General features: G+C 48.1%; 1 protein-coding gene across 21 annotated transcripts in view; it reads left to right on the top strand.

Annotated features, from left to right (window-relative positions):
* Positions 1-13,750, top strand: part of LOC124047616 (CLIP-associating protein 1-B-like) — a 131,059-nt gene that overhangs the window by 38,964 nt on the left and 78,345 nt on the right. For all 21 annotated transcript variants that reach the window (XM_046367946.1, XM_046367956.1, XM_046367966.1 and 18 more), the window contains exons 3-7: positions 1,827-1,905; positions 4,770-4,873; positions 5,265-5,356; positions 5,747-5,822; positions 6,170-6,267. In XM_046367946.1, coding sequence (XP_046223902.1) covers positions 1,827-1,905; positions 4,770-4,873; positions 5,265-5,356; positions 5,747-5,822; positions 6,170-6,267 — 449 coding nt within the window. The remainder of the gene's footprint in view (positions 1-1,826; positions 1,906-4,769; positions 4,874-5,264; positions 5,357-5,746; positions 5,823-6,169; positions 6,268-13,750) is intronic.

The following is a 13,750-nucleotide window of genomic DNA, read 5'->3' as shown; positions in this document are numbered from 1 at the left end:
ACGTTGACTGGCAACTTTTCCCACGGTGACTGGCAACTTTTCCCACGGTGACTGGCAACTTTTCCCACGGTGACGGCAACTTTTCCCACGACTGGCAACTTTTCCCACGGTGACTGGCAACTTTTCCCACGGTGACTGGCAACTTTTCCCACGGTGACTGGCAACTTTTCCCACGGTGACTGGCAACTTTTCCCACGGTGACTGGCAACTTTTCCCACGGTGACTGGCAACTTTTCCCACGGTGACTGGCAACTTTTCCCACGGTGACTGGCAACTTTCCCCACGGTGACTGGCAACTTTTCCCACGGTGACTGGCAACTTTTCCCACGGTGACTGGCAACTTTCCCCACGGTGACTGGCAACTTTCCCCACGGTGACTGGCAACTTTCCCCACGGTGACTGGCAACTTTCCCCATGGTGACTGGCAACTTTTCCCATGGTGACTGGCAACTTTTCCCATGGTGACTGGCAACTTTTCCCATGGTGACTGGCAACTTTTCCCATGGTGACTGGCAACTTTTCCCATGTTGACTGGCAACTTTCCCCATGTTGACTGGCAACTTTTCCCATGGTGACTGGCAACTTTTCCCATGTTGACTGGCAACTTTTCCCATGGTGACTGGCAACTTTTCCCATGGTGACTGGCAACTTTTCCCATGTTGACTGGCAACTTTTCCCACGGTGACTGGCAACTTTTCCCATGTTGACTGGCAACTTTTCCCATGTTGACTGGCAACTTTTCCCACGGTGACTGGCAACTTTTCCCACGTTGACTGGCAACTTTTCCCACGTTGACTGGCAACTTTTCCCACGGTGACTGGCAACTTTTCCCACGTTGACTGGCAACTTTTCCCACGTTGACTGGCAACTTTTCCCACGTTGACTGGCAACTTTTCCCACGGTGACTGGCAACTTTTCCCACGGTGACTGGCAACTTTTCCCACGGTGACTGGCAACTTTTCCCACGGTGACTGGCAACTTTTCCCACGTTGACTGGCAACTTTTCCCATGTTGACTGGCAACTTTTCCCACGGTGACTGGCAACTTTTCCCACGTTGACTGGCAACTTTTCCCACGTTGACTGGCAACTTTTCCCACGTTGACTGGCAACTTTTCCCACGTTGACTGCCAACTTTTCCCACGTTGACTGGCAACTTTTCCCACGTTGACTGGCAACTTTTCCCACGTTGACTGGCAACTTTTCCCACGTTGACTGGCAACTTTTCCCACGGTGACTGGCAACTTTTCCCACGGTGACTGGCAACTTTTCCCACGGTGACTGGCAACTTTTCCCACGGTGACTGGCAACTTTTCTCACGGTGACTGGCAACTTTTCCCACGGTGACTGGCAACTTTTCCCACGGTGACTGGCAACTTTTCCCACGGTGACTGGCAACTTTTCCCACGTTGACTGGCAACTTTTCCCACGGTGACTGGCAACTTTTCCCACGGTGACTGGCAACTTTTCCCATGGTGACTGGCAACTTTTCCCATGGTGACTGGCAACTTTTTCAAATGAGTTTTCTATGGCAGCACGGTACAAAAGTTGTAATAAGTCAATATTACATGTTTCAGAGTGGCAGCATCATACATGGTCCTTTTTTCAGCAGATAGAGTGATTATATTTCAGTTTACCCTCAACCCTTTGTGAAACTAATTTGCATGCTGGACTGAATCAGAAGGAATTGTTTATTGTTAGATTGTTTAATGTTGTTAAAAAGAGATCATTTAAGATGTTGTTTTATTTATTTCGATGTACTTTTATTTCATATGTTGTCATTTTGTATTTTTGTTTATTCAAAATGTTCTCCTTTTGTGTTTTCCAGGTGGCTTTGCTTGGAATAGACCTTTTATCTGTCCTAGTGACAAGGTTACAGGACCGATTTAGGAACCATGTGGGAACAGGTGAGATTGTGTCATTTTATTATCTTAAAAAATATCACTTCATGGTTAAAGGAGTTCAAATAAAAGATTGTTTTAGATTTCTAGACAAAATGCCTGACTAAAAAACGCTTGTATCCCTGCCTTGACTAAACGTTTGAGCTCCATTGGATTTTAACTCAACGTCCACATCTTTAGATAGCAATGCTAACCCTTCCCCTGTCTTCTCTTCTCTCCCCTGTCTTCTCTTCTCTCCCCTGTGTGTCCATCCCTCTCCCCTGTCTTCTCTTCTCTCCCCTGTCTTCTCTTCTCTCCCCTGTGTGTCCATCCCTCTCCCCTGTCTTCTCTTCTCTCCCCTGTCTTCTCTTCTCTCCTCTGTGTGTCCATCCCTCTCCCCTGTGTGTCCATCCCTCTCCCCTGTGTATTCATCCCTCTCCCCTGTCTTCTCTTCTCTCCCCTGTGTGTCCATCCCTCTCCCCTGTGTGTCCATCCCTCTCCCCTGTCTTCTCTTCTCCCCCCTGTGTGTCCATCCCTCTCCCCTGTGTGTCCATCCCTCTCCCCTGTCTTCTCTTCTCCCCCCTGTGTGTCCATCCCTCTCCCCTGTGTGTCCATCACTCTCCCCTGTGTGTTCATCCCTCTCCCCTGTCTTCTCTTCTCTCCCCTGTGTGTCCATCCCTCTCCCCTGTCTTCTCTTCTCTCCCCTGTGTGTCCATCCCTCTCCCCTGTGTGTCCATCCCTCTCCCCTGTCTTCTCTTCTCTCCCCTGTGTGTCCATCCCTCTCCCCTGTCTTCTCTTCTCTCCCCTGTGTGTCCATCCCTCTCCCCTGTGTGTCCATCCCTCTCCCCTGTGTGTCCATCCCTCTCCCCTGTGTGTCCATCCCTCTCCCCTGTGTGTCCATCCCTCTCCCCTGTGTGTCCACCCCTCTCCCCTGTGTGTCCATCCCTCTCCCCTGTCTTCTCTTCTCTCCCCTGTCTTCTTTTCTCTCCCCTGTGTGTCCATCCCTCTCCCCTGTGTGTCCATCCCCCTCCCCTGTCTTCTCTTCTCTCCCATGTGTGTCCATCCCTCTCCCCTGTGTGTCCATCCCTCTCCCCTGTGTGTCCATCCCTCTCCCCTGTGTGTCCATCCCTCTCCCCTGTCTTCTCTTCTCTCCCCTGTGTGTCCATCCCTCTCCCCTGTCTTCTCTTCTCTCCCCTGTGTGTCCATCCCTCTCCCCTGTGTGTCCATCCCTCTCCCCTGTGTGTCCATCCCTCTCCCCTGTCTTCTCTTCTCTCCCCTGTGTGTCCACCCCTCTCCCCTGTGTGTCCATCCCTCTCCCCTGTCTTCTCTTCTCTCCCCTGTGTGTCCACCCCTCTCCCCTGTGTGTCCATCCCTCTCCCCTGTGTGTCCATCCCTCTCCCCTGTGTGTCCATCCCTCTCCCCTGTGTGTCCATCCTTCTCCCCTGTGTGTCCATCCCTCTCCCCGGTGTGTCCATCCCTCTCCCCGGTGTGTCCATCCCTCTCCCCTGTGTGTCCATCCCTCTCCCCTGTGTGTCCATCCCTCTCCCCTGTGTGTCCATCCCTCTCCCCGGTGTGTCCATCCCTCTCCCCGGTGTGTCCACCCCTCTCCCCGGTGTGTCCACCCCTCTCCCCGGTGTGTCCATCCCTCTCCCCGGTGTGTCCATCCCTCTCCCCTGTGTGTTCATCCCTCTCCCCTGTGTGTTCATCCCTCTCCCCTGTGTGTCCACCCCTCTCCCCGGTGTATCCACCCCTCTCCCCGGTGTGTCCACCCCTCTCCCCGGTGTGTCCACCCCTCTCCCCTGTGTGTCCATCCCTCTCCCCTGTGTGTCCATCCCTCTCCCCTGTGTGTCCACCCCTCTCCCCTGTGTGTCCATCCCTCTCCCCTGTGTGTCCATCCCTCTCCCCTGTGTGTCCATCCCTCTCCCTGTGTGTCCATCCCTCTCCCCTGTGTGTCCATCCCTCTCCCCTGTGTGTCCATCCTTCTCCCCTGTGTGTCCATCCCTCTCCCCTGTGTGTCCACCCCTCTCCCCTGTGTGTCCATCCCTCTCCCCTGTCTTCTCTTCTCTCCCCTGTGTGTCCACCCCTCTCCCCTGTGTGTCCATCCCTCCATCCCTGTGTGTCCATCCCTCTCCCCTGTGTGTCCATCCCTCTCCCCTGTGTGTCCACCCCTCTCCCCTGTGTGTCCACCCCTCTCCCCTGTGTGTCCATCCCTCTCCCCTGTGTGTCCATCCCCTCCCCTGTGTGTCCATCCCTCTCCCTGTCTTCTCTTCTCTCCCCTGTGTGTCCATCCCTCTCCCCTGTGTGTCCATCCCCTCTCCTGTCTGTCCATCCCTCTCCCCTGTGTGTCCATCCCCCTCCCTGTCTTCTCTTCTCTCCCCTGTGTGTCCATCCCTCTCCCCTGTGTGTCCATCCCTCTCCCCTGTGTGTCCATCCCTCTCCCCTGTGTGTCCATCCTTCTCCCCTGTGTGTCCATCCCTCTCCCTGTGTGTCCATCCCTCTCCCCTGTGTGTCCATCCCTCTCCCCTGTGTGTCCATCCTTCTCCCCTGTGTGTCCATCCCTCTCCCCTGTGTGTCCATCCCTCTCCCCTGTGTGTCCATCCCTCTCCCCTGTGTGTCCATCCTTCTCCCCTGTGTGTCCATCCCTCTCCCCTGTGTGTCCATCCCTCTCCCCTGGTGTGTCCACCCCTCTCCCCGGTGTGTCCACCCCTCTCCCCTGTGTGTCCATCCCTCTCCCCTGTGTGTCCATCCCTCTCCCCTGTGTGTCCATCCCTCTCTCCTGTCTTCTCTTCTCTCCCCTGTGTGTCCATCCCTCTCCCCTGTCTTCTCTTCTCTCCCCTGTGTGTCCATCCCTCTCCCCTGTGTGTCCATCCCTCTCCCTTGTGTGTCTCCAGTACTGCCCAGTCTGATAGATCGTCTGGGGGATTCCAAAGACCAAGTCAGAGACCAAGATCAAATCCTGCTGCTGAAGATCATGGAGCAGGCAACCACCCCACAGGTATGTGTGTACACACACACACACACACACACACACACACACACACACACACACACACACACACACACACACACACACACACACACACACACACACACACACACACACACACACACACACACACACACACACACACACACACACACACACACACACTCCCACATCCCACAGGTGGCGCTTTCCTGGGCTAACATGTCCTCATAGATGAGTTATTGACAAAGGTCTTGAGTCAATCCCACAATTCCTTACCAGTTCCCTGTTGATTCATTCCTGAATCCCAGGTAGGTTTTGATTCCTGACTCGATTGTATGTTACTTGATATGACCTGATCCGTGACAAAAAGCTATTTGATTGTTGCCCTGGTGCAAATATCCTGTCCTCTCCTCCCCAGTACGTGTGGGACAGAATGCTGGGAGGCTTCAAACACAAGAACAACAGGACCAGAGAGGGAGTGTGCCTTTGTCTCATCTCAACGCTCAACATGTAAGACTGCCTGGCCTCTCAATCACCCATCTATCAATCTGTATGTTCTTACTATACACCAGATTGTCATTAGAGCTCTCGGCTGATCTCTTTTACCATTGCTCATGTTTTTCCATCATTCCTTCGTCATAGGCAAGGTAAGATTCAATATACATTTTTAGATTTCTCCTTTCTAATACTCTGACAGCAATGGAATTGTAGCTGACTGCCGAGAGCATGGATGAGCCTAGGTTTGATTTAAAATGTGTCAATATTCTCTCATGTGTATCATAGGGAATTTTAAAATGTTATTATGGTAAGGTCTTTATTGTCAGGAGTCTAATTGCAGTGATGCTGATGTTTACCTATGATGTCATTGCTTTCTCTCTCTCTCCCTCTTTGTTCTTCCAGGTACGGAGCCCAAGGCTTAACCCTCAGTAAAATAGTCCCTCACATATGCAATCTACTAGGAGATCCCACCAGTCAGGTGCGTTTGCTGTGTTATGAATCAGTTTATTACACTGCTGGTCAGGGAGGGAGAGGGAGTGGGCCTCTAGCACAGATGGACACAAAGGCATTTCTACAGGGACATGACGCCCCCTAGTGGCAGCCACATAACAGAACAGTGCTATCTTTTGGGGGATGCAGGGTAATGATTCTGTTCAGCAACTGTTTCAAGATCTGCTAAAAAAATCATATTAGTGTTGGCGTTTACACATCTGTGAGTGAATGGGAGTTGCATTCTGTCCGTAGATAAAGACATTTTCATATTCTATTGTAGTCCTGTTAGGGCATGTTCTAGATGAACTTTGAACCTCCCCCTGGTGTCCTTAGGTGAGAGACGGAGCTATGGGCTGCCTGGTGGAGATCTACAGACATGTGGGGGAGAGGGTGAGGATGGACCTCAGCAAGAAGGGCCTACCACAGTCACGGTATGATGAACATTCTTCCTCTGTCTTTCTGTCTGTCTCTGTGTCTCTCTGTGTCTCTGCCTGTCTCTCTGCCTCTGTCTGTCTCTGCCTGTCTCTGTCTGCCTGTCTCTCTGTCTGTCACTCTGATTGTCTGTCACTGATTCTCGGTGTCTGTCTCTCCCTCCCTCCCTCCCTCCCTCCCTCCCTCCCTCCCTCCCTCCCTCCCTCCCTCCCTCCCCCTCCCTCCCTCCCTCCCTCCCTCCCTCCCTCCCTCCCTCCCTCCCTCCCTCCCTCCCTCCCCCTCCCAGGGATAAATAAATAAACATAAATATGCGTTGTATTTACAATGGTGTTTGTTCTTCACTGGTTGCCCTTTTCTTGTGGCAACAGGTCACAAATCTTGCTGCTGTGACTGCAGACAGTGGTATTTCACCCAATAGTATTTCACCCTATAGTTTATCAAAATTGAATTTGTTTTCGAATCCGTTGTGGGGTCTGTGTCATCTGATGGGAATGTGTCTCTAATATGGTCATAAATTTGACAGGAGGTTAGGAAGTGCAGCTCAGTTTCCAACTCATTTTGTGGGCAGTGTGCACATAGCCTGTCTTGTCTTGAGAGCCAGGTCTGCCTACGGCTGCGTCTCTCAATAGCAAGGCTATGCTCTGCAAAGCTTTCCTTCATTTTGGGTCAGTCACGGTGGTCAGTTATTCGCTCTCTCTCGCTCTCTCTCGCTCTCTCTCGCTCTCTCTCTCGCTCGCTAGGCTACAACATTGTGAAGGAGGGGTGTGGTCTAAGGTAAAGGTCCTAAAGGGAATGTAATCCCCTGAATGACTCCATTCAGTAGGCCTATACAATTAACATTTAGCAAATATGCAAAATATTTCATTCGGAAGTGCGCTTTCTCTGATCATTTTAACACCCTACACGACACTGTAGACCACGACACTGTAGACCACGACACTGTAGACCACGACACTGTAGACCACGACACTGTAGACCACGACACTGTAGACCACGACACTGTAGACCACGACACTGTAGACCACGACACTGTAGACCACGACACTGTAGACTACGACACTGTAGACCACGACACTGTAGACCACGACACTGTAGACCACGACACTGTAGACCACGACACTGTAGACCACGACACTGTAGACCACGACACTGTAGACCACGACACTGTAGACTACGACACTGTAGACTACGACACTGTAGACCACGACACTGTAGACCACGACACTGTAGACCACGACACTGTAGACCACGACACTGTAGACCACGACACTGTAGACTACGACACTGTAGACCACGACACTGTAGACCACGACACTGTAGACCACGACACTGTAGACCACGACACTGTAGACTACGACACTGTAGACCACGACACTGTAGACCACGACACTGTAGACCACGACACTGTAGACCACGACACTGTAGACCACGACACTGTAGACCACGACACTGTAGACCACGACACTGTAGACCACGACACTGTAGACCACGACACTGTAGACCACGACACTGGGAAAGAGGGGTTGGTCTAATGTAAAGGACCTAAAGGGAAGGAAACCACCTAGGTTAAATTATCTGTTATGTCAAGTGTTCGATGTGTTTCATTCAAGCTTACTATATAACCCTAACAATGCAAAATCTTTCAAATCAAAGGTGACTTTTTCAAATGAATGTCTTACTTTCTGCAGGGACGTCTATCAACAGTCATCATCTACTGATCTCTCTCCCCTTGTTCTGCCCTCCAACGTTTAATAAAGAACACTCCACCGTAACCACTAGCTAGCCAGCTATCCATTCACTGTGGCTGTCAGGCCTCCAATTAGCTTTCCCGTGTGAGAAATGAAGACTCATGGGTAATATAACGTTGGCGCTGCCACACCAGCCTGCCCGTGTCTGTGGCGTGGAGGTTGGGAAGGGATTGAGTGTATGGTAGCCAGTCTTTATTGAATTCATCCACATACCAATACAGTTCTTATTGGATTAGTCAGGCCAATGTACCATGACGCCTTATTGGAGAACAGTTGTTGCAGAATCATGGATGCAGGCCCATGATAGGCTAATCTTGTAACCGGGTCACACCGATTGGCCACACAGGTCTCAGTGATGCTAAGTGATACCATAGTATGCTATTTAAACATGATGGTAGTGGGAGTGACAGAGACGATGGTTATGATGACTCAGCCTGGGCTCTAACTAAGTGTGTGGATGTTTGAGTGGGTCTGGGCAGCAGATTGATTCACTCCCAATTGTCTCTTTGGTTGAGAGTTAAAGGGGAATAGCTGTTCCTGGAACCATTCCGACTGGGGCATCTGCCTCTCTGATCGTCCCCTGTTTAGTTTACTACTGTTCCCCCCTTTTTTAGTTTGGTTTACTACCATGTCAACAGGCCGCTAACATGCAATGCACTCTGTGAAGAAGGTGGCCCATCCTCCTTGATCTCAGTTTGTCACTATGAACTGTTTTTCACAGTCTTCCTCTTACATCCCACATTGGTGATCCTGGCATTGCTCCTACCCACTCTTCATTGTTGTAGGTAGTATTACAAAACTATTTCCCAGACCCAAAGGGAAGAGATGACTCTTTATAAAGGGAGCTTGAAGGGGCATGGTTGGAGGAGGGATAAGCTCCTTTAGTCTCCCTTTAGGAGTGCTTCCTCTGGCCATGATTAGATTGGTTATGGGCCCGGGGCATGGTGGGTGCTGAGGCTCTCTAGTGCCCACCTGTGCCCTCCTCCTGTCTCTAGGAACACTCTTAATCCATTTCCTCCAAGAGATCCATGAGCAATTAAAAAGCATTTTGTTATATCCAGTTAAATACTAACTAAGTCTTCTTATCGATATGTTCACATCGGAGTTTCCTGCTATTTCCTGCAAGCAGTGTGCGTTGTATTTATTTGATTCAATGTGTTTTTAACAAAGATTTGAGTAGATCAATGTCTACCACAGTAGTGCATGTGATTTAAAAAGCCTATGTTGCAAACAGTGTGAGAATGTCAAATTCTAATTTGGGCAATTTAGCAAGCTACCTTCTGTGGAAAAGGGATGGGGATATTGGCTTAGGACTGTACTATATTTGAATAGAAAGAGAGAAGCAGATGCAAATTTTGTAAAATAGCATTAGAATGAAAAAGGTTTAGCTGACAGCTTCTAGTTTTGGCCTCATTTCCAAGTCAAAGTGACTCAATAGAAATCTGGAGGGATTAAATCTACACAGCATTTTCACTAACTGACACCAAATAAATTCCTGCCTCATTTGATCCGTGTAAAGGCGCCCGCATGCCTCCCATCTGTAACAGTTTGTGCATCGTTATGAGGACATTTTATGACGTTATTGATTGTTTTGGTCTTCGGCAAGGGGTTTTTCAGCTGTTTGTGCGCACACACAATTGTTTTTGGAGGCAAGCCGAAGTTCGGAGCCGATATCTACACCCCTTCGTTACTCATTGGTCAACAGTAGGGATCCTTAAATGAAGTGTTTGTTGTCATTCAATGATAGACTACTCGTTTTCATGCACATTTTGAGAAATTAGAAATACTGCACCAAACACCTTAGTTAGATGTAAAGTTACGCAACTAAGATCTCTGCAGAAATGTAAAAATCAATGACATATTTAGATTAATACGGACTATTTTGAGGAAGTGTATATTGGCAAAGTGTCTCAAGATGGACAAACGGTACCTAGTCCTGCCGGAGCTTTTTCAATTTGAGAATACATGAGCTGGATCAATGTCCCGCAAGATGATGATAACAGAACTGAATATAACAGCATAGTAGGCCTATAATGTTACTCTTACGCCAAAAACGCCTCATTTCAAATGAGATTTTTTTGGGGATGGTTAGATGAAGCTGAATAGTGGCATTTCTTTCTCATGCGGTCAAAACTCAACAGCGCATCAAATCAAATGTCATTTATCACATTCGCCGAACACAACTGGTGTGGACTTTACAGTGAAATGCTTGTTTATGAACCTTTCGCAAAGATGCAGAGTTTAGAAAATAATAATATAAAATACTAACTAACACGAGGAATAAAATAGAAAACGCAAAACTTGGAGCTATATACAGGGAGTACCAGTATATACAGGGAGTACCAGTATATACAGGGAGTACCAGTATATACAAGGAGTACCAGTACCATATCAATGTGCAAGGGTATGAGGTATTGAGTTAGATATTTACAAGAAGCCAGAGTAGTGACTAGGTATCAGGATAGATAATATTAAGAGTAAAATAAAGAACAGCAGCATCAGCAAATAATGAGTGTAAATGTGTGTGTATACAGTTGAAATCAGGAGTTTACATACACTTAGGTGGAAGTCATTAAAACTGGTTTTTCAACCCCTCCACTAATTTCTTGTTAACAAATTATAGTTTTGGCAAGTTGCTTAGGACATCTACTTTGTGCATGACACAAGTCATTTTTCCAACAATTGATTATGGACAGATTATTTCACTTAAAATTCATTGTATCACAATTCCAGTGGGTCAGAAGTTTACATACACTAAGTTGACTGTGCCTTTAAACAGCTTGGAAAATTACAGAAAATGATGTCATTGCTTTAGAAGCTTCTGATAGGCTAATTGACATCATTTGAGTCAATTGGGGGTGTACCTGTGGATGTATTTCAAGGCCTACATTCAAGTGCCTCTTTGCTTGACATCATGGCAAAATCAAAAGAAATCAGCCAAGACCTCAGAAAATGAATTGTAGACCTCCACAAGTCTAGTTCATCCTTGGGAGCAATTTCCAAACGCCTGAAGGTACCACGTTCATCTGTACAAACAATAGTACGCACGTATAAACACCATGGGACCACACAGCCGTCATACTGCTCAGGAAGGAGACGCGTTCTGTTTCCTAGAGATTAATGTACTTTGCTGCGAAAAGTGCAAATCAATCCCAGAACAACAGCAAAGGACCTTGTGAAGATGCTGGAGGAAACAGGTACAAAAGTATTTAGTCCAATATCGACATAACCTGAAAGGCCGCTCAACAAGGAAGAAGTCACTACTCCAAAACCGCCATAAAAAAGCCACACTACGGTTTGCAACTGCACATGTGGACGAAGATTGTATTTTTTGGAGAAATATCCTCTGGTCTGATGAAACAAAAATAAACTTTTTGGCCATAATGACCATCGTTATGTTTGGAGGATAACGGGGAGGCTTGCAAGCCGAAGAACACCATCCCAACCGTGAAGCACGGGTTGGCAGCATCATGTTGTCGGGGTGCTTTGCTGCAGACCGCCTGATATAGAGGTCCTGGATGGCAGGGAGCTCAGCCCCAGTGATGTACTGGGCTGTTCGCACCACCCTTTGTAGCGCTTTGCGGTCAAGTGGTGAGGCAGCTTGTCAAGTTGCTCTCGATGGTGCAGCTGTAGAACCTTTTGAGGATCTGAGGGCCCATGACAAATCTTTTCAGCCTCTTGAGGGGGAAGAGGTGCTGCCGTGCCCTCTTCACGACTGTGCGGGTGTGTGGACCATGTTAAGTGATGCGTGCCACTAGGCAGGATATATGCTTTGATTGAAACGAAAAACAAGAAAAGCTAATAGTTTAACACCATCTGCTCTAATTCACTCCCCAAACAGTCGTTTCAGAAGATCTAAATGCATTTTCCCATGAAACTGATTGACATCAATGATTTTCATGCAGACGTAGTTTGGACAATTCACCGCTACAACCTGAGGAATTATCATTCACGATTGACAGTGATGGCCTATTTTGAAATGAAATATGCCTAATTTGGTGTTTTGAAGGTACTACAAATATAACATTTTCTTGAGACAATGTGTGGGCATAGGTCAAATGTTGCAATTAGAAGATGCTTTTTATGCATATTCTATAATAATATTCTGTCGGTACATATTTCATTTGAGATATTATGACCTAAACAGTAGCACTACACCACTAGGGTGACTTGGAGGAAATTGTATTCGGTATTACATTCTATCAGTCCTGCCTTTTTACGTTTTCCCTCCACATTCTTTGGGCCAAGGTCGTTCCAAACGCTCATTCTACCTATTAAATGCTCATCTACCAGTTCTATGTGGTCTAGTTTGGCTCTCTCTTCTTTCTCCTGAATAGGCCAGAGGGAAATGTGTTCTCTGACAGGTACAGATCCATAATGTCGGGTGAATCAGTGAGAAGGCTTTTCACCTTCCTGTTTCTTTTTCAGTTTTGTGACCTGTTTTCTCTCTTTTCTCTTCCTTCCTTCCTTTCCTTTCCTCTTCTCTTCCTTCCTTTCCCCTTCTCTTCCTTCCTTCCTTTCCCCTTCTCTTCCTTCCTTCCTTTCCCCTTCTCTTCCTTCCTTCCTTTCCCCTTCTCTTCCTTCCTTCCTTTCCCCTTCTCTTCCTTCCTTCCTTTCCCCTTCTCTTCCTTCCTTTCCCCTTCTCTTCCTTCCTTTCCTCTTCTCTTCCTTCCTTTCCCCTTCTCTTCCTTCCTTTCCCCTTCTCTTCCCCTTCTCTTCCTTCTCTTCCCCTTCTCTTCTTCCTTCCCTTCTTCCTTCCTTTCCCCTTCTCTTCCTTCCTTTCCCCTTCTCTTCCTTCCTTTCCTCTTCTCTTCCTTCCTTTCCCCTTCTCTTCCTTCCTTTCCCCTTCTCTTCCTTCCTTTCCCCTTCTCTTCCTTCCTTTCCTCTTCTCTTCCTTCCTTTCCTCTTCTCTTCCTTCCTGTCCCCTTCCTTCCTTTCCTTTCCCCTTCTCTTCCTTCCTTTCCCCTTCTCTTCCTTCCTTTCCTCTTCCTTTCCTCTTCTCTTCTTCCTTTCCTTGTTTTATTCCTCTGCAGGTTGAATGTAACCTTCTGCTCCTCTCCTCTGCAGGTTGAATGTAACCTTCTGCTCCTCTCCTCTGCAGGTTGAATATAACCTTCTGCTCCTCTCCTCTGCAGGTTGAATGTAACCTTCTGCTCCTCTCCTCTGCAGGTTGAATGTAACCTTCTGCTCCGCTCCTTTGCAGGTTGAATGTAACCTTCTGCTCCGCTCCTTTGCAGGTTGAATGTAACCTTCTGCTCCTCTCCTCTGCCGGTTGAATGTAACCTTCTGCTCCTCTCCTCTGCCGGTTGAATGTAACCTTCTGCTCCTCTCCTCTGCAGGTTGAATATAACCTTCTGCTCCTCTGCAGGTTGAATATAACCTTCTGCTCCTCTCCTCTGCAGGTTGAATATAACCTTCTGCTCCTCTCCTCTGCAGGTTGAATATAACCTTCTGCTCCTCTCCTCTGCAGGTTGAATATAACCTTCTGCTCCGCTCCTCTGCAGGTTGAATATAACCTTCTGCTCCTCTCCTCTGCAGGTTGAATATAACCTTCTGCTCCTCTCCTCTGCAGGTTGAATATAACCTTCTGCTCCTCTCCTCTGCAGGTTGAATATAACCTTCTGCTCCTCTCCTCTGCAGGTTGAATATAACCTGCTGCTCCTCTCCTCTGCAGGTTGAATATAACCTTCTGCTCCTCTCCTCTGCAGGTTGAATATAACCTTCTGCTCCTCTC

The sequence above is a fragment of the Oncorhynchus gorbuscha genome, linkage group LG01, assembly GCF_021184085.1.
Source record: "Oncorhynchus gorbuscha isolate QuinsamMale2020 ecotype Even-year linkage group LG01, OgorEven_v1.0, whole genome shotgun sequence".
Lineage (NCBI taxonomy): Eukaryota > Metazoa > Chordata > Actinopteri > Salmoniformes > Salmonidae > Oncorhynchus > Oncorhynchus gorbuscha.
This window is presented reverse-complemented; position numbering and strand designations above follow the sequence as displayed.